We start from the raw sequence: 19,702 nt of genomic DNA on the forward strand, positions 1-19,702 counted from the left end.
ATTACTATCTATAAAATAAGATCAAAATGAGTTTTTTGTGCTGTTTTGGTTCTAGTATTATCATGTGCCCTTGAGTAAGTTCCTGTAGGACATGTTCTGTAAGCTGTTTTGACTAAAATGTCTAAATATTTTGTAAATTATTTTCAGGGTCAGTATAAACTTGGTAAGTCAGTGATCACATTAATGGATTTTAGGTGCATTAAGCTTTTAATGCACGTTGCTAAATGCTTCTGATTTCATTTATACATTTTGCAATGTGTATATAAGCATAATATCTTGTAAGTCTATGGCTTCTGTTTCAGTGTATACTGTATAGACTGCATCTGTAACAGGTCAGTAAATACAGTACATAAATCTGCTCCCACAGGCAGAGAATAAAGTCTAAAACATTTACAGACACAGTTAAAATTACACTATATTACTATTTGTTTTAGAGTATTTTTACAGGTGCTGCTAAATTGTGAAGAAAAACCGCTGGTTGGTTGTGTGTCCTGTATTCCTGGAAAATCTGTCTTAGGTTCTCCTGGTGCTGGGCAGGCACTTTGAAAATAAAACATCTTTTCATTGCTTTTAAATAAAAGGATTTAATATGCAAGGCCTTGTTTTACACATATTAAATACATAGATAGTATTACTCAATTGATATGTAGGCCTACACTAATCAAAGGTTTGGGTCAATTGAATAAAACGTTTCTCATGATCTTAAATATGAATTCAATCTGAAAATGTATCTTTAAACATTTAAAATGTTTGTAGACAAAATTGATTCCATAAAAAAAATTAAATGGATGATTTGGACTGAATAATAAAGAGAAAGCAACCAATACGAGTCCAGAACAGATGGGCTGTCCTTAAATATTGTTTATAAAGCATCAGGGTGAGATCTCATGTAACTAGCTGATTAAATGCCATGAGTAGCCTACATTAGTGCAAATTCTAGGCAAAGGGTGACTATTGAATATAACCAGGTTTTAATATAATTTTCAACATTTTTAGTTACAACAACTCCCTTAGTTATTTATGTTTTTACAAATAAAAATATTCTTAAATAAAAAATATTAAAATAAAGAATGAGTAACACTAAATGTTTTAAAATACACAACACGTGAAGTATATAAATACAACGTACCATGTGACTAACGTTTTGAAAAATATTACGATTTAAAATGAAACTAAAGACGATTTTAACATATTTCAACCGCTTTAATATAAGCTGAAGCTCATCAGCATTATGCATTGAATTAATGTGCACACATTCATTATAGTAAAGGGAAATGACGCCAATAAACCCGCCTCCAACACCACCAGTCATAATCAAGGTTAGTTTATATGGCACATTGTGCGAGGTGCCTGAGATCTATGTAGGGTGCACTGGTCGTGACTTTCACCTTTATTAGGACAGCCGTTTTGCAGCATTGGTAAGGCTTGTTTTAGATCTCGTGCCTCACTAATATAAATCTAATGTTTGCGCAGTGTTAGCGGTTTGACAGTTAAAACAGTAATTGCAGATACAAACACTTTCAGGTTTATATCTCAGAGTACTGATTTACTTGAAATTTTAAGAAATATAAAGTGTTTTTTTTTTCTGTTTTAATTTGCGTATTAGGCACGTGCTTGTAAGTTACGCAGGTGTTAAGTTTGGCTGAATTGTTATCGCACGTGCTCTGATAACGCGCTTCTCTATTTCGTCGTTTCACTTCCACTTTTAAAGTGAATCTTAAACCTCATTGAGTAATATCTATGATTAATATAAACGAGTAAATGCATAGTTTTATTGTAACATTTTTAAAAAATTACGTTTCTGAAATTAAAATGATTTTAATTGGTTTGTGGTGTTTTAGTTTTGTCATTTTGTTGTAGTCTTGTTAAAATTTAAATTTTCCACTGCAATTCAGTAAGTTGCAGGTGAATTTGACACCTTTTCTTTGGCGTTGTCTCTGAACAATGCCCTTCACAGTCAACTTGACGTTTTTGTACGTGACTGACTGTGAGTTAACGGATATAATTAGATTTAAAGCCACCGCAGGGGATTTCTCAAACCAGCTCAAAAAAGGACGTGCAGGTTTAGTGTAAAAAGAAAATGCCAGTTTTTACCAACAAAGGTGTTGTACCTGAACTTTAGAAATTACCTTCGCTACTTTAATTTAGTGCATTTATGCTGTATAGTCTAATTTAATTTATTTCTGTCAAAGTAATGTAAGTAGTTAGTAGATTTTTAAACGAAATGTTTAAAGTTTTTTTTTCACACTGTGTGACCCTCACATGATCTGGTACTTTAAAGGATGGAGTTTAATCCTCTCTGAAAAGATTAATCAACAAAAGTCTGAACATTCTTGGAAATGGTATATTATGACCCAAAATCGTTTGACTAACTCTAGGGCCATAAAATATGAGTAAATATTTATAATTTCATGAGAGGCTATTTTAAATGTGAGTAAAAGTTCAGTGCGTCTTTGAATGGTTTGTCACATGCTAGGTCTGTGAATGGATTAAACCGCTGGCACTGCCTTACAAAATCCTTTGGGGAACAAACTCTGCTCATGAGGCATTTGAAATAAATTGTTGTTTATTTAGTCTGTATACTAAAGTTCATCTATGATCCTAACCAAATTATTTAATTAACTTTTTTTTTTTTTTAGTTTTTAATGCAATAAGAGACTTTTATTTAAAAAAAATCTTTGCCTTGAATGAGAAACTTTTCCGTATAGAGGTGTTTTATTTGCCTTTTATTATTCTCACACTCTTAAGTATTGGGGCTTTGCTTATACACTAATTTGCTGGTGCTTGGCGTCTTGGGGGGATGGTTCGCCCAGAAATGAAAATTCTGTCGTAATTTTCTCACTCTCGTGTTGTTGCGGACCTGTATAAATGTCTATGTTCTGATGAACACCAAGGGGGATGTTTGGGGAATGTTTGTGGCCAGGCCATTCGTGGACCCCATTTACTTCCATAGTAGAAAAAGGAATACTATGGAAGTAAATGGGGTCCACGAACGGTTTGGTTACAAACATTTCTCAAAATATCTTCCTGTTGAACAGGGACATTTATATGGGTTTGTAGCATGGGAGTGGGTGATTGATTACAGGGTTTTCATTTCTGGGTGGACTATCCTTTTGAGACGTTGGGCACCAGCAGACTCCAACGGACGTAAGCACTGCTTTGATCTGATTGTGTGTGTTCTTTCTTGGTAGGGTGTAGCCCAAATGAGTTTTCGTATCTCTAGCATGCATGTGTCTTAGACATTTGACTAGAATCCAGAGCTGGTTGCAGAGGTTCTTTCGACGGCCACTTTTATGTATTTAGTAGGGATGCACCGATATGGAAATTTTGGGCGATACCGATAATTCTTTATATTTGATATTATATATATATATATTACATTCAAATATAAAGAATTTAATATTCACAATGAAAAACTCCCAGACCGCGGACATCTTGTCTTTGCGCTAGACTAGCATACTCTTCTTAAGCCCGCAACACGTGCCATCTTCGTGCTATGTCATAGAAAGCACCAATCAAAACTCCACATGGCCAGCAATGAGCAAGTGAAGTGGTTCAACAAACCAAAATAATCCATCATTTATTGGCTTTCATTTGTCTGCCTAATTTTGCTATCAGACCGATAATATTAAAAATCAGCAGTTATCGGCCGATAACGATATGTCGGCCGATATATCGTGCATCCCTAGTATTTAGTTATTTCATAAGATTTTAATATGTATTGTTGTTGTTTGTTATCCTATTATGCAGATTGAGGCATGCATGGCAACGATATTATGTTTCAATTTGTATTTTTCCACTGTTGAGGACCTCCTAAAATGACACCGGTATTAAATAAAATAGCTCTCAATTTTATTAAATTGGATTCAATTTGACTTTCATTTTTCCAAAGCAGTTTTACAAGAAACCGAAACAAAGGAAACACTGAAAAACAAGGAACAAAAATCATAAAGATGGACATTCACAGTTATCTATGTTCATGATGTCTTCAAAGTTATTTTTGTCACTTCTTTATTTTTGTCACTTTATTTTTGTCACTTCTTTATTTTTGTCACTTTATTTTTGTCACTACTTTATTTTTGTCACTTCTTTATTTTTGTCACTTTATTTTTGTCACTTCTTTATTTTTGTCACTTCTTTATTTTTGTCACTTATTTTTGTTGACACTAAGTAGCTACTATTGTTTTTGATTGAAATTACTTTAAAGGGGACGTATCATGAAAATCTAACCTTTTCCATGTTTAAGTGCTATAATTGGGTCCCCAGTGCTTGTATCAACCTAGAAAATGTGAAAAAGATCCACCCAGTAACTTAGTTTTGGTAAACCATTCTCTGCAACCATGTGAAAAATAGGTAATTGAGATTTGGCTCTCCTTGTGATGTCAGAATGGGATAATACCGCCCCTTAATCTACATTATCCAATCACAACGCTGCCATTTAGTGCAGACATCAGCTCATTTGCATTTTAAAGGACACACCCAAAAAATTCACATTTTTGCTCACATCTACAAAGTGGCAAGTTTAACACGTTGTAACTAATTTTTTGTGGGGTATTTTGAGTTAAAACTTCACACATGTACTCTGGGGGCAACGAAGATTTATTTTACATCTTAAAATTTTTTTTGTGTTATGTCTCCTTTAAAACATTTCCAGAAACTCTAATAGTTTAAGTTATTTATTGCTTATATCCATTGCATATAAATGGATTTTTTTACCTACCACTTAACATTTTTTCTATCTCTTGAAGTCCTCAAAGCCACGATGGATCAAGCCAGGACAACAATATCAAAAATTGTAAGAGATACTTTTAACTTTTTTTGTAGCCATGACATATCTGGTCTAAAAATGTTAAGACATGAAGTAAGACATGAATAGTATCTAAATATGCAAAGTGAAAATCATGACACCATGACTTACCTGCAATCTTGACAAGTTATTTTTTACTTTTTAACAGTTCAATGGTGAGCCGCGGTCATATACGCGCTTTAACCTGACCCAGAACATGGAGGGTGACAACAGCCAGGTGGAGATGAAGCTTTCTGCAGACACGGATGAAGAGGCAGAGGTCAATGGAGTTGGAGAAAAAATGAATCCACATAGTCCGCCATATTACCCCAGCAAGCTAAGCCAACGCTCCCCGAGAAACATCTGCTTCATTGCCGTTGGCATTCTGTTCCTCTTCATTACTGGTAAGAAAACCATTATTAGCATATTCGTACTGCACTGTATACTTTCACACTTAATCTGTGTGCGTTAGAGGCAGGATGCGGTTAAACGGGTCCGTATACTGTTTTCCAAATATTCACTTTATCACATTTTTTGACATGTCTGCTAATAGTGAAAGTACTAAGAAATATATTTCTAGTGCTAATCTAAATGAACAATTTACTGTATTTGAGTTGAGAGATTTTAGATTATTGCATATTTAATTTGTAACATCATGCAGTACGTAAGATGGTGATGTTTTGTGATCCCACAAATGTCACAGAACAAAGATCATCATTTAGTTTTTTTTTAATTTTTTATTTTAATAGTTTGCTAAGAGGAATATTCCACATCCTATTGTATTTTTCCAGTTCCTAAACATTTTTATTCATGTACTATAATTATTTTCACACGTTTGTCTATTACTGGATACCTCATTGGTTACGTGTCTCATGGAAACAAAGTCAACCCGAAGCCGGTTAATTGTCCGTTACCTGAGGAAAGTGTCGCAATAATAGCAGATGCGCCTGTTTCCATGGACTGGAGTGATGTAAGAGTACTGTTGAAGAACAAACTAACTGAATCCAACATTAAAAGCACCCTCAGGGAATTTTACTGTACATACGGTATGATCTGTTGATTTTTCCGTACTGTAAGTTGAGAGTTTTCCCAGGCTGTTTTTAAATCTTTTTTTCTCTGTCTCTTGTTCTGTCCTGCAGGGAATTTTCTAGTGCAAACCACCAGGCGGGATCGTCAGGAGATGAGTCACTGGCCAATAACATCATGGGAAAATTCAAATCTTTTGGAATGAACCCCTGGACGGACGAGCACTTTGTTAAGATAGATTTACCCGGTGCCTCAAATAACAGAGTGCTGTTCCGTGGTAATAATATTGGATCGACTGAAGGCTATTTGGCGTACAGTGCGGCTAAAACGGTGATGGTAAGTTTTTAAACACTACGCAAAATATAGTTCAAAACTCAATAAATAGTGGATAATCTGTTACACCCACATCACTTCAATCCCATTTGAGCTTTCATTTGTGGAACCTAAAAGGAGTTTTTTTGGAAGATGGCTGTCAAATATACGAATGTGCAGGCATGCAAAAGCCATTAAACTTTGGTCAAAAGTTAGATAAATGTTATTGGCCGAATACTCTCAGTATCTACTATACGTTTATCAAATACTTTCTCATCAAATCCACTTAATCATACCATTAAAGAAGATATTGCAGATTATAAAACGGTTAGTTCCAATCCTTGATTCTGATTGGTCAATAGGTGTGCTTTATTCACGATAAAACACTGCTATGGCCGCTTCACCCAACGGTTCTATTTAATATCACTGCGCCCTTAGCAACACCCTTAGCAACACATAAACATATAATGAGACAAAGTCTGAGAACAGTTTGTTGTTTTTATTTGAGCTTTCATGTTGTTGTTCGCAGTCAGGGACTATTTTTTTCTAGCGGAAGGAATGCTTTTATTGATTTAACTTCATGAAAGTTGCACTAATATTTTTTTTTTACTTTAATATTGTGTGGTAACCGTTTTATAAAAGCAATATTGCTTACATATATTAAGATAATTACAAAATTTGATCCAGAAAGGACCGACTGGAGAGAGAGGGCATGATTGGGAAATTGCTGTGGATTACATTCAAACTTTGGTTCTTCACCACATTCGGGTTGTTTCAGTTTGATTGCTCGCAATCACATGGATCACAGCGCCCCCTAATGTGTGGTTCTTTTTTTTGTTTTTACACTTTAAATACTGACTTTCATCATTTTACATTTTTCTGGTTGCATCTGTAGTGATTTTGCAACTGTTTACCATGTCTTGTCCATAGAAGTGGGTTTGTTTTAAAAGTGGAGGCTTGCCTGCACGTAGAGAAATTTGTAGCGAATTTGTTAACTCTTTCACCGCCATTGACGAGATATCTCGTCAATTAAGAGAAAACGCTTCCCCGCCAATGACGATATTTTCCGTCTTTCCACAATAACATTTTCATTGCCATTTAAAGTGAAATAACTGAACCTAAATATACAGTAAGGGGTTCATAAAATTTTTTATTTGGTGATAATATGGTGTTAAAAATTAAATGAAATAAACAATTTATGACTTTTTGTGCTCCAGAAAATCATACAGGTTTAGAACATGTAAACATGTGATTATTTTTTTGTTGCTTTAATTTTTAAGACTTGGCAAACTGTATTAAACTATACTGCATTTGTGTTATAGGGTCCTGCTCGCTATGCCCATTATGGAAGAGTCGAAGACTTCAGGCGCCTCCAAGACTCGATTATTGATGTGAACGGAAAGGTTGTCTTGGTCAGAGCCGGACTAATAAGTTTTGCTGAAAAGGTCAATATTGTCATTTATTTTGATAAAGGTCTATTAAAGTGATTGTTTGTTCATTTAATGTGTACCTTAAGCATGGGTCACCAAACTAAGGCCCGCGGGCCGACTCGGGTAACGATAATGTGGTCCCCAGAGAAAAAAGTTTGGTGACCCTTGCTATAGACGGTTTCATCAGTAACAACATAAACAAACGACATTCATGGAACAAACGTAACTTCTGGTAAACAAACGAAGCCGATTACATCATAGCAAAAGCGCAAAACACAGATCAACTGCCAAACCTCCCTTCAGATAGCGGAGATCCATGATTAGCATCTTCCTCATCTTCAGAAAACCAAAACATTTGTTTTATCCGACAATATATTTGTTTCAAAGTTCAGTTTAGCTACTAGTCAGACCATTAAACGGAAACCAAAAGTTAAGTTCTGCCCAGCGGCGTGACCGATGAAACCGTCAGTACATTGTAGAGATGTGGGGGTTGGTTTATATTATTCATGCTGCAAGCAGCCTTTGGAGTATCATCATTGGCAGCTGCCAAGCCACTCCCTAGTAACCAGTACCCTAGAAACGGAATCAATAACGGCAATCAGAACATTGAAGAGACGTAGGGGTTGGATCGTTTTACTTGTGCCGTGGGGTATAATCACTGGTGGACTCCCTAGTAGGGCTGGGGGGGTTTCGTCACCGTGAAATAATTTCAGATGTAACAAATTTTTTTTATTCTGCGCATACGGGAATGTAAATAAGTGGGCGTGGCTAACTCTGCACTCCTGGATGTTAGACTGAATGTGATGGAGAAACTCTCTCTCAAGGAGCTCTGTCACCGAATATAAAAAAGCACTTCTCACACACACTGCTAATAGTTGTGAAGTTTTTTTTTAAACTAAGCAAGCTAAACGTTTTATATCAGTGACACGTACGCTGCTAGGGCGATGTAGTTTGACACACGCCATTTGCTTATAGTACAAACTTCTTTGATCAGAAAGACTGGAAAACGTTGCAACGGTTAAGGTCTAAAAGAAAGTAAAGATTGCAAAGATCTTAAAACAGACTCCATGGTCATCACCTCATATGTTGGCCAACATAACTTGCTGAAAAACTAAGATGATTGTTGTTGTTGTTTTGATTTTATTTATTTATTATTATTATTATATTATTGTTTTTTATTATTATTATTATTATTATTATTATGATTATTATTATGATTATTATCATGATTATTATTATTATTATTATTCTTATTATTATTATTATTATTATTATTATTATTATTATTATTATTATTATTATTATTATTATTATTATTATTATTATTATTATTATTATTATTATTATTATTATCATTACCAATTTAGCGTTAAGCAAAAATGATGCTAGCATGATTTATAATGTTTAATCATACTAGCTTCATACTAGCCTCATGCTAAATCATTCTAGCATCATGTTAACATGATTTAACATGAAGTTAGTATGATATTATCATTATTTTAGCTTCATGTTAAATTATGATGGCTTCATGTTAAATCATAGCTTTATGCTAAATAATATGAGCTTTAAACTAAAACATACTAACAGCCAGCTAGATGACTAAACGTCTTAAAAACATATTAAACCGGTCAAACTTTTTATTTTACTGTATTAAACGTTCAGGCTAGGATTTCTCAAGCCAACTTCTTTTTTTTTTTTTTATTGTCTTATTACAGGTTGCTAATGCTGAGAGGTTAAACGCTAGTGCTGTGCTGATCTACCCAGATCCTGCTAACTACCAAATTAAAGATGACACTGCTCTTTTTGGCCATGTAAGTAGACCTATACATCTTTTATTATTCTCTGTTGTAAAGGCTAGATGTCTCACCCGCGCTGCTGCCCAATTGAGTGGAAAGTCCGCATTTGCGGCCATCTTACCACAGGGCGCTCGCTCACTCGTAGCATTGAGTTTTAATGATGCATGTACTTTTAAATGACCATAACTTGCTTATTTTTCTACCGATTTTCAAACGGTTTGGTTTGTTATAAACGGCAAAGATGTACCTATGACACTGCATACTTAAACAAAAAAAATTATTTCATGAAACATGTTAAAGCGTCCAGAATTATAGCCACGTTAATAAGAAACCAAACCATTTGAAAATTCAATCTTTAGAAAATTGAGCAAGTTATGGTAATTTAAAAGTACATGCATCATTAAAACAATGCTACGAGTGAGCGAGCGCCCTGTGGTAAGATGGCCGCCAGGTGATGACGTTAGAGACTCCGCCGTAACACATCTAGCCTTTATACATATCTATAAAAAGTTTTACCAAAGTAGTTGTGCGTTTTTGTAAAGTATAACTGTCACTTTTACCACATGTTCATCTTGGAACTGGTGATCCTTACACTCCTGGATTCCCTTCCTTCAATCACACCCAGTTTCCTCCAGCTCGCTCTTCTGGTCTGCCTAGTATTTCAGCACAGACTATCACCAAAAGACAGGCTACTGAGATCATGAGGTACTGCTTTGATTTTCATTCATTTTCTCTTTGCTATTTACTATTGCTATTAGTAATAAGCATAACAATAATATTGCTCATAGTTAGGGTTTGGCAATGGCAACATAAGGAGAGGTGTAATGTAACGCCTATAATTTTAATATAGTTGGAAAATTCTTACAATGAACAATGGATCTAAGCTATATTTAGGGATCAGAATATGATAACTTTTTTTCTTATATATTTTTCTTAAATATTTATTTTAATTTCCTGTGATTTTGTTTTATTTCTCTTTCTTTCTATTCTTCTGTCTTCAAACAGTCAGTTGGGTGGTAAAAATGTGCGTGAATGGATGGATGGAGTCCTTCCGGGTGTCCTCTATAATCTTGGTGAAGATAAGGATGTTATCACAGTAGAAGTGAACAATGTCCTCACTGAGAAAAAAATCCACAATGTGTTTGGAGTCATTAAAGGTTTTGTGGATGCAGGTATTCTGTTGCACTGTACACAGTCAAGCAAAGTAAACATTTTTGTTGTCCCTGATCACATTGTTTAGGTCTTTATCCCTTTAGATCGCTATGTTGTGATTGGAGCCCAGAGAGATGCCTGGGGTACCGGATATGCCAAATCCACAGTTGGGACTAGTTTGCTGGTTGAATTGGCCAGAACGATCACTGACATGATCAAGAATGGTACATTTTGTGCAAGTAGTTAATTATACTTTGTATTTTTTGTGCCCTTCCTGTGTCTCAATAAGTTCCCTAGCTCCCGAGGTCATGAATCAATGAATCGTGTACACAGGTTCGAGCACTGGTAAGCACCCTAGCTCACTTGACATTGGGACACTGTTCACTTATTTTTCTGTCACATGGCTGCTTAAGCGCGTTGTGATCACTAACAGCTGTTACTCATCAACAACCGGCAAAACCAACATCTCTCTCACTTAATTTTAAACAGTACATTGTGAAAAACGCTGTCATTATTCTCTTACATATCCGTGCATAAAATTGGAGGAATATAATTACATTTTAAATTTGAGTAGATTGTGGTCCCTTAGGGGCCGGTCACACCAAAACCGCTTTAAACGCTTGCAAACGCAAGGCGCGACGCACTGCCTTTTAAAAAAGAGCAGTGTGACGCGGCTTTTCATATTGCTAAGCAACCACCGAGTCAGCTGTCTTGTCAATCAAATATTGAAGCGTGAGTGCTCTTTTGCTGGTAACTGTCATATTAGCAGAAACTTTAAAAAGAGGGCGCTTGCTCTGACCTTGTTTGCGGGTGAGAGGTGCACAAACACGCAGGAGAGAGTGAGCGAGTGGAGTCCGGTTCTTCAAAGCAACTGTAAACTTCCCTCACCACAACGTAAGGCCCGCCTCTCTCCTCATTCGATTGGACAATAGAAAGACGCAAATGACGTCGGGCGCTTCTCCGCTCTCAGCGCTCCTTCAAGAACGCGTGCGCGGCAGGCGGCAAAAAAATGCAAGGCGCGCGCAAACGCGCCCTGCCCGTAGAATATCATTCAAAAAAGGCGCCTGCAACTGCCATAAACACTTTTGGTGTGACTGGCCCCTTACTGTCTAGCGATGAGGTTTTTTTTGTTTTAATATAAACACACGTTTGTCTTTATAAAAGTCCTGTCACATTTCATAAAGTTTGAGTTGGATCACGTGATTTTCGGTTTGGCGAGCTTCAGGAAAGGTCACATGATTTCCGGTAAGGGAATATGGGGACCATCGATGCTCACTGGTTTTTGCGTTGCATTGTGGGCATTTTTAGGGAATGAACGTTCCAGTGCACTGGAAGGGTTTTGCCATTTAAAATGGCCGACTCCCTGATCAGTGTCCTGACTACTGAACAAGGGATCTGATTGAGACACACCCCTTATTTAACTTCACATCACTAAGAACTTTAATATGAATTACAGATTTGATGAATAAATGATTTTTATTATAATGAATTAACAATTCAACTTTTTTTTTCAAGATGGATTTAGGCCAAAGAGGAGCATAGTGTTTGCCAGCTGGAGTGCTGGTGAGTTTGGCAGTGTTGGCGCCACCGAGTGGTTGGAGGTATGAATGCATCTCTGATATCTTGTAGGTTTCAGCAGCAGCATAAATGGCTTTTGTGGACTAAATGCAACTTCTGTTAGACTTCCACATAGAATCAATAACACCAGTCATTTTACAGTAGTTTATTTCTGATAACAAGGAAATAAAATGACAAGTAAATTCATTTACAGTGAGGAAAATAAGTATTTGAACACCCTGCTATTTTGCAAGTTCTTCCACTTAGAAATCATGGAGGGTTCTGAAATTGTCATCGTAGGCGCATTTCCACTTTCAGAGACATAATCTAAAAAAATCCAGAAATCACTATGATTTTTTAAAACTATTTATTTGTATGATATAGCTGAGAATGACATTATCTGAATGCCCTTACCACACATTATACAATATGCTCAACAAATAAATTGGCTCAAAATCTGCTTAATCCTGGCCTCAGGCCATTCATCAATACTGGTTTGTTGGCAGTATCAATTAAGAGTCTGATAAAAATGCTCATTTACAAGATAACATGTCATACGCACTTTGCATCTGAGCTCTTAGTGTTTTTTTAATCCACAGGGCTACTTGACTTCCTTGAATATGAAAGTGTTTGCTTATATCAGTCTTGATGAAGTTATTTCAGGTTTGTAAGAAGTCATTTTTGAGGAATAGCATTTGGGGTTTAAGTTGATGCTAATTATTTGATCTGTTGTGTTTAGGTAGTGACTCTTTCAAAGCGGCTGCAAGTCCACTCCTGTATGATTTAATTGAGGGTACTATGAAACAGGTGATGTTTCGCTTGCACTACCAAAACCATTTCATCAATTAATACTCAATTTTGCTTCTATCACCCTGTATTGTATGTAACCCTATCTGTGAAATCAAAGCTAAAATCTGATAATCTAATTAAGGCGAACAAGTTCAAATGCACATATAAATGGATCATTTTACAGAAATGTCCACTTTTGATATGTCAAGATGTGTTAAAATTGATTTCTTTTTCTAACATTTAAAGTTAGATCACATTATTAGATTACTCTTTAACTATACGAGTACACATAAATGACAGCTTAATGATTTGTTTTATTTTTTGTGTGCATGTACTTAAAGACTGCATACACCATTTTTCTTGTCACTGGTGTTACCTTAGTTCTGTAGCAATATTAAAGGTGTTTATGAAATATTATTTATTATTTTTTTCAGCTTTAATGCTTAATTCTTAAGTGTAGCAGAATTCAATGCATTTAAAATGATCATGTCACATGTGAAAGAAAAAACACAGTGACACCAGTGACGCAACACATCACCAGTCACTGGTGTTACTGATCTTTACTGGTGTTACCCAAAAGGAAGGTAACACCAGTGACAATTTTCATGAAAACTGCATTTAACAAATTGCTGCTGCAAAGTATCAAACCACAGTTTGTCAATCATTGTATACTTGCTAAATTAAGTAGTTTAATCCATTTGTTCTAGTTTTTTGCAATTCTCAAACGATAAAGGAGGTCATACCAGTGACTTTAACTAAAAGCTTCATATGAAATCATGAAATAAATGAGAAGATTTCTGATAACTGAAAAGTGTTTTTCAAGTGTAATATTTCTGTAAAGGCTAGGGATGGAAAAATTGACATTTCTGTAGAATGACCCAAATACGAAAAACTTGACGCAATTACTACTGAATGAGACCCATTGATTTCACATAGATCTCAATCTTTGACATGGTCTTGCATAAATATATCAAGATTGTATTTTCACAGAATGTTCTTTACATTGTAGGGTGATTTTATGAAGAAAACCATAAAAAAAGAATACATTTAGCTGGGTCACAGATAAAATAAAAGCTATAATATTAGTATGATGTTTTTTTTCTATTTCCCACACAGGTCTCTTATCCACTTGTTCCAACAAAATCCCTGCATGAACAATTTGTTTCATCCAACTGGGAAACCTCTGTGTATGTTTATCCTCCTCTGCACACACAGTTTCTTATCTTAAACTAAATGCATTGTTGTCAGAAATGCATTGTTGACACTTTCTTTTACAGAATGGAGCCCATGGGTTTGTCGCACTCCGTCTATCCATTCCAAACCTTCTCTGGCATCCCGTCATTCTCGTTTCGATTTACTTCGGTAAGCCCTGTTGTTTCAATGGCTTCAATGAAGATACATTCACAGTCATGATTGATGATTGCAATCCAGGTCAACCGCTGCCTGTTGTCTTTTAGACTTCAAAGCTGTACCCATTTGGCACTGTTGAGGATACTTATGAGAATCTGGAGAGGTACACTTCTGGCAATTCTTTCAAACTGGCCAAAGCAGCGGGCGAGGTGGCCGGGCTTGTTACTGTTCGGCTGGTACACGACCACTTGGTCAAACTGAATGTGGCAAAGTATACCAGTCTCATCCGCAAAAACGTATTGGAGATTAACTCTAAAGTTCAGACACTTCAGGCGGTGAGTCTACTGCTCTTCATAAAAGGAGCTTGCTTAAACAAAGGGACAAACTTGTGTTTTATTAAAGTTTGTCCAGTGACTGCAAAATTCCACTTTGTTTCATGCTAAACTTTATCTAAAGCTACTTCATTTTAATTATAGTTTAAATTTCATGCATGAGGTTTATTTGATCTCAGGCCATTGAGTTAAAAATATTGTATTTATTAGTGAACAACAGGTGAAAAAAGTGGTGATAAATGTTCAAAAAAGTTTTGACCACTTGACATAAAAAACACTTTTATAGTGTTTTTTTTCTTGCTGTAGGGGAGAGCGGGGCACAACCTAACGCTTTTTGTTTTTGGCTCAATCATTCAAAAAATATTTTGAGTTTGATTAATTGTATTTTTACACAAGCAGCACAGTACTTTATTTCTAGTACTTTTCATTCTTAGACAATTACACCAAACATGACAGAAGTGCAAACGTTGTAACTTACCCCGTAGGTGGGGTTAATTGTAACACTTGCTAAAAATTAAGTTTACAGGCAAATATTTCAATACTATTTTGTCTATATACTTGAAGTGGATATTGTTTATATATCTGTCTATTATAGACGGGTATCCACACTGTATTAATTCATCCAGCCTTTTCTAACAATAATTCAATTATAAATGGATACAAATGTCTAAATATGTGAGAAAAAGCAGCATAATTATGACAAAAAACAATTGTTTTAAGTGTCCCAGTCTGTAATAATCATACTACAGTTTCAAAAATCAAATTCTGAGATGATAAGCATCAAAGTCGGATTTTAGCCATTCATTTCATTATGACTTGAATCTTTGACGTAACCTTATTCAATCAATATTAAAGATATGAACAAAATAAATGTGACAACACAATTTTTTTATAAGACAGGCACATTTATTTTGTTGGCAGCCAGCAATCATTTGCGTGTAGGCTATTTAAAACAACAGCAAGAATTACGCTAACGTTATTAACGTTAAAATTAAAGGTGCAGTGTGTAAATTTTAGCGGCATCTAGTGGTGAGGTTGCAAATTGCAACCAACTGCTCAGTCCACTGCTCACCCATCACTTTTGAAACGCATAGAGAAGCTATGATAGCCGTCACCAGAAAAATCTAATCGTCGGAGACAACTTGGTAAAAAAAAAGTTTGTCAGTTAAGGGCTTCTGTAGAAACACGGTGGCACAAAATGGCGACTTCCACGTTAGGGGACCCTAGGTGTACGTAGATGAAAACGTCTCATTCTAAGGCAATAAAAACTTAACGGTTCATTATAAAAAGGTCTTTATACACCCCTGAAATAATAGCTTTGTATATTATTTTGCATTTCTGTCACGAGATCCTTTTAAAAATTACACACTGCACCTTTAACCCTGCTGGGTCAAAATATTTTCAAGCCCACCAAAGAAGCCCAGCTGCAGACATTTTAAAATGAGGGTATGTTTTAGTCAACAAGACACTGAGTAATATGACATGGCATTGGATTTGGTATCGTACACACCCAACTTAGAAACCGGAAAAAACACATGAAAAAATGTAGTGCATGTCCGTGTTACAACGAACCCTGCGTTAGTTTTTGCCCCATGCACCCCTACATGTTATTTGTAATTTCAGTACAATGCAAGAAACCTACAGGGAGCTTTAACAGATTCTAATATTTATTCACTTTCACAGTCTGGGCGTCTACCGAAAACTTTGACAATGCAGTGGCTTTTTTCAGCCCAGGGCTCATATGATCGTGCTGCCAATGCACTTGTTAACGTCATCCGCAACAGTGATCTTGATGACATGGAGCAGAGTCGCATCATCAACAACCGCATTATGAGGGTAACCAGAATTGTTTTTTACATTACCTATTTTCTCTCTTTTTGATATTGAAGCATAACAGTTTGGCAGTTTTGTTAAGATGATATGTCTCTGTCTGTAGGTGGAAGGAAATTTCCTCTCTCCATTTGTGTCTCCGCGGGAGAGTCTTTTCCGGCACATTCTTCTAGGTTCTGGGGAGCACACCCTCGGAGCTCTGTTGGATCACCTGACTGCTATTAAAGAAGGAGCTGAATCTGCCAACGTTGACCAATTCAGGAACCAGTTTGCTTTAGCCACCTGGACAATCCAAGGCTGTGCCAACGCACTTGCAGGAGAAATTTGGGATTTGGATAATCAGATTTAAGCAAACAGATCTCCCAATTTTTATTTTTTGTGATACTTTGAACCCTCACCCTATACAAAAGAAAGGACAATTAAAGTGAAAATAAATTGTATGGTGCTTCATTATGATTACATCATTACCTCATTTAACTGCAGTCAAAATTACTTATGGGATACATTTAAGGTGATATTCTTGTTACAAATTTGGAATGCGTTACTTTTTATTTTATTTAATATCGTCACACTCCTGTTAGGAACTATTTGGGTAATGCCTTCGCAATCTAAAGTTAAAGCTTGATTTAATCGTAACAACAGTCAGACAATCGGCCATTGTCAATTTAATGTGTTACTTAACTCGTGCTTATGCAACACCTTTAAAAGCACAGTATTTTTGTGCCATCGGTTAGATACTCTGTATTTTGGATAAGTGTCTATAAGATCAGTTCTGACAAATAATTCAAAATGGAGGGTAAAAAGGCCTTTCCGGTGGTCTTGTGATCTCTATTTATTTATTTATCAGTGACAGGGCTCACTATAAATATATTTTATAACGCCTTTTTTACCAAATGTATAATTATCGGAAGCAGTGCCTTCCATAATTATGACAGTTATACTGTCGAAATGTGAAAGCAGCATCTGCTATGGAGATAACCTTGTTTTAGAAGCTATGACTAGAGACTGAGTATAGTGTTTAAAGTAATTGGCAAGACATACAGTAGCTATGCTAGTATATCCCACAAATTAAGTCTCTAGTAGTTTCCCTTTTAAAACATTGTTATACTTGATCCAGAATCATTATCGGGAGCAGTGTCTTCCATAATGCGAAAAATGATGGTAGTTTTTGCCTACCGACGTGCTGATATCGAGGGCAGTGCCCCTCATATTTCACTGTGGTGTGGATGTAATTATCGGGAACAGTGTTTCCCATGATGTACAAATCGTCTGAATTCACACACACTTACCATGCTAGATATCTGTTGTGAGTCATGTAATCTACAGTTTCTCATTAACCATCAATTGCCGTCACCTTCTTGTGCTTTGGATTAATCAAATGAGGATCAAAGCAGAGGTTACGAACTAGAAATGTTTCAGTGAAGGGCTTTGAAAAGATTGTTCTTTTTTTCTCATTCGGTTTCTAAATCTCATATGTATTATTTAGATATATGTTGTGTGCGCCATAGATTATGATTGAAGCTTTAAAGATGTTTGTCTTTTCTGTTTTCTCTTCATATTCTTGCTTTGTGTGTAATAATCAGATTATGATAATATTATGAAACGCTTCAGATGATTGGTTAAAATGTTCACATTTGATACTAGCGTCTTAAATCATATCACAATCTGCAGAATAATAATAAATCTAAGTTAAGTTACAAGTGGACATTTTTTATGCACTGACAAAAAGCAAACTGAAAAGCATGAATTTGAAATGTGTGCTATCTGAACATGACATGCATATAATGAAATTATGAAAATAAATATTAAAGATTCTCTTGTGTGTGAATTGTGCATTTCATTTCTCATAGGCCTGACTAAATCTAATCCAAATTGCATAAGGGAGTAAGGATGTAACCGAGTGTAGGCAAAGATCAAACATAAACAGACTAATGTAAGCCAAATCATCAGGCAAATGGGGAAATCAGAGACAGGCACAGAAATCCAAGGGCAACAGGGTGGAAACCATTAGACAGGCTTAGGGAAAAACACTGGCAGGGAATCAAGAGCATAGAGTCATTAAAGGACAGAACAATGAAGTGTTGTGAATAGTCTCAGGTATGCATTGAATCAAAACGAATTAAGGGGCGGAGTCATAGAAAAAGCAAGAGATGCATGCTGGGTTCATGATAATATGTTATAAAATTGCTGCTGGAAATGTATAAATTCAGCATATTTGCAATGGTGTGTAATTTTCAGAGTAGTTTTGTTGTGTAATTTATACACATATTCTCAGTTGTTATACGTTTGCCAATTATTAATAATTTGGTTAATCGTATTTAGAAATGGGCCCCAGCACTTCAGTAACTCTGCAAAGGACAAGTTAGGAGAATGGATGGATGAATATTTAAAATTGTGTATTTATAATAGACGAACCACAACACATAAGCTATATGGTGCAAATGGTCTTGTTTTGTTGTTACCTTCATTCAGAAATGTTTTAAAGGGGACATTTCACTTTTTTTAAGATGTCAAATAAATCTTTGGTGTCCCCAGAATACATAAGGTTAAGCTCAAAATACCATATAGATAATTTATTATAGCATGTCAGAATTGCCACTTTTTAGGTGTGAGCAAAAATTTGCCGTTTTGGATGTGTCCTTTAAAATGCAAATGAGCTGATCTCTGCACCAAATGGCAAGGCGGTATTATCCCCTACTGACATTACAGGGGGAGCCAAATTTCAATACCCAACTTTTCACATGTTTGCAGAGAATGGTTTACCAAAACTGGGTTGAAAAAAGTCAGATTTTCATGATATGTCTCGAAAATAATTTTCAGTCAGTTGCGACAATACGAAGTAATGAACTGAAAACACCGCTCATCCGGGTACCGAGAGCCATCTTGACCAGTAGTACTTTATTTGTCACTTATCCTAGGTTTTTATGTATCATAAATGCATTAATATTAGGGCTGGGCATAGATTAATCTAGATTAATCTCATACAAAATAAAAGTATTTTTTTGCATAATATATGAGTTTGTGCTGTGTATAAATATGATGTATTTTTAAACACACACAGACACACACACATATATATATATATATATATATATATATATATATATATATATATATATATATATATATATACATATATATATATATATATATATACTTTTAAGAATTTTTTATTTATATATCGTTTCTTTATTTGTATATAATATAGAATATATAAAAATATAAATACACATGTAAATGTTTCTTTAATACATACATGAATGTGTGTATATTTATATATATACATAATTATTACACACAGCACAAACGTATGTTATGCAAAAAATTACTTTTATTTTGTAT

At 35.4% G+C, this 19,702-nt stretch overlaps 1 protein-coding gene across 1 annotated transcript; it reads left to right on the forward strand.

Annotated features, from left to right (window-relative positions):
- Positions 1 to 1,282: 1,282 nt before the first annotated feature.
- On the forward strand, positions 1,283 to 16,800 carry tfr1a (transferrin receptor 1a). Its single transcript, XM_073853886.1, has 18 exons — positions 1,283 to 1,418; positions 4,749 to 4,795; positions 4,956 to 5,183; positions 5,628 to 5,809; positions 5,923 to 6,148; positions 7,447 to 7,569; positions 9,270 to 9,362; positions 9,913 to 10,055; positions 10,356 to 10,522; positions 10,607 to 10,726; positions 12,018 to 12,103; positions 12,659 to 12,722; positions 12,799 to 12,866; positions 13,965 to 14,035; positions 14,126 to 14,210; positions 14,306 to 14,533; positions 16,214 to 16,366; positions 16,467 to 16,800. Exons 2-18 carry the CDS (start codon positions 4,763 to 4,765, stop codon positions 16,707 to 16,709), a joined length of 2,313 nt encoding a protein of 770 aa, XP_073709987.1. The 5' UTR covers positions 1,283 to 1,418; positions 4,749 to 4,762; the 3' UTR covers positions 16,710 to 16,800.
- Positions 16,801 to 19,702: the final 2,902 nt, after the last annotated feature.

The sequence above is a fragment of the Misgurnus anguillicaudatus genome, chromosome 2 (genome assembly GCF_027580225.2).
Source record: "Misgurnus anguillicaudatus chromosome 2, ASM2758022v2, whole genome shotgun sequence".
NCBI lineage: Eukaryota > Metazoa > Chordata > Actinopteri > Cypriniformes > Cobitidae > Misgurnus > Misgurnus anguillicaudatus.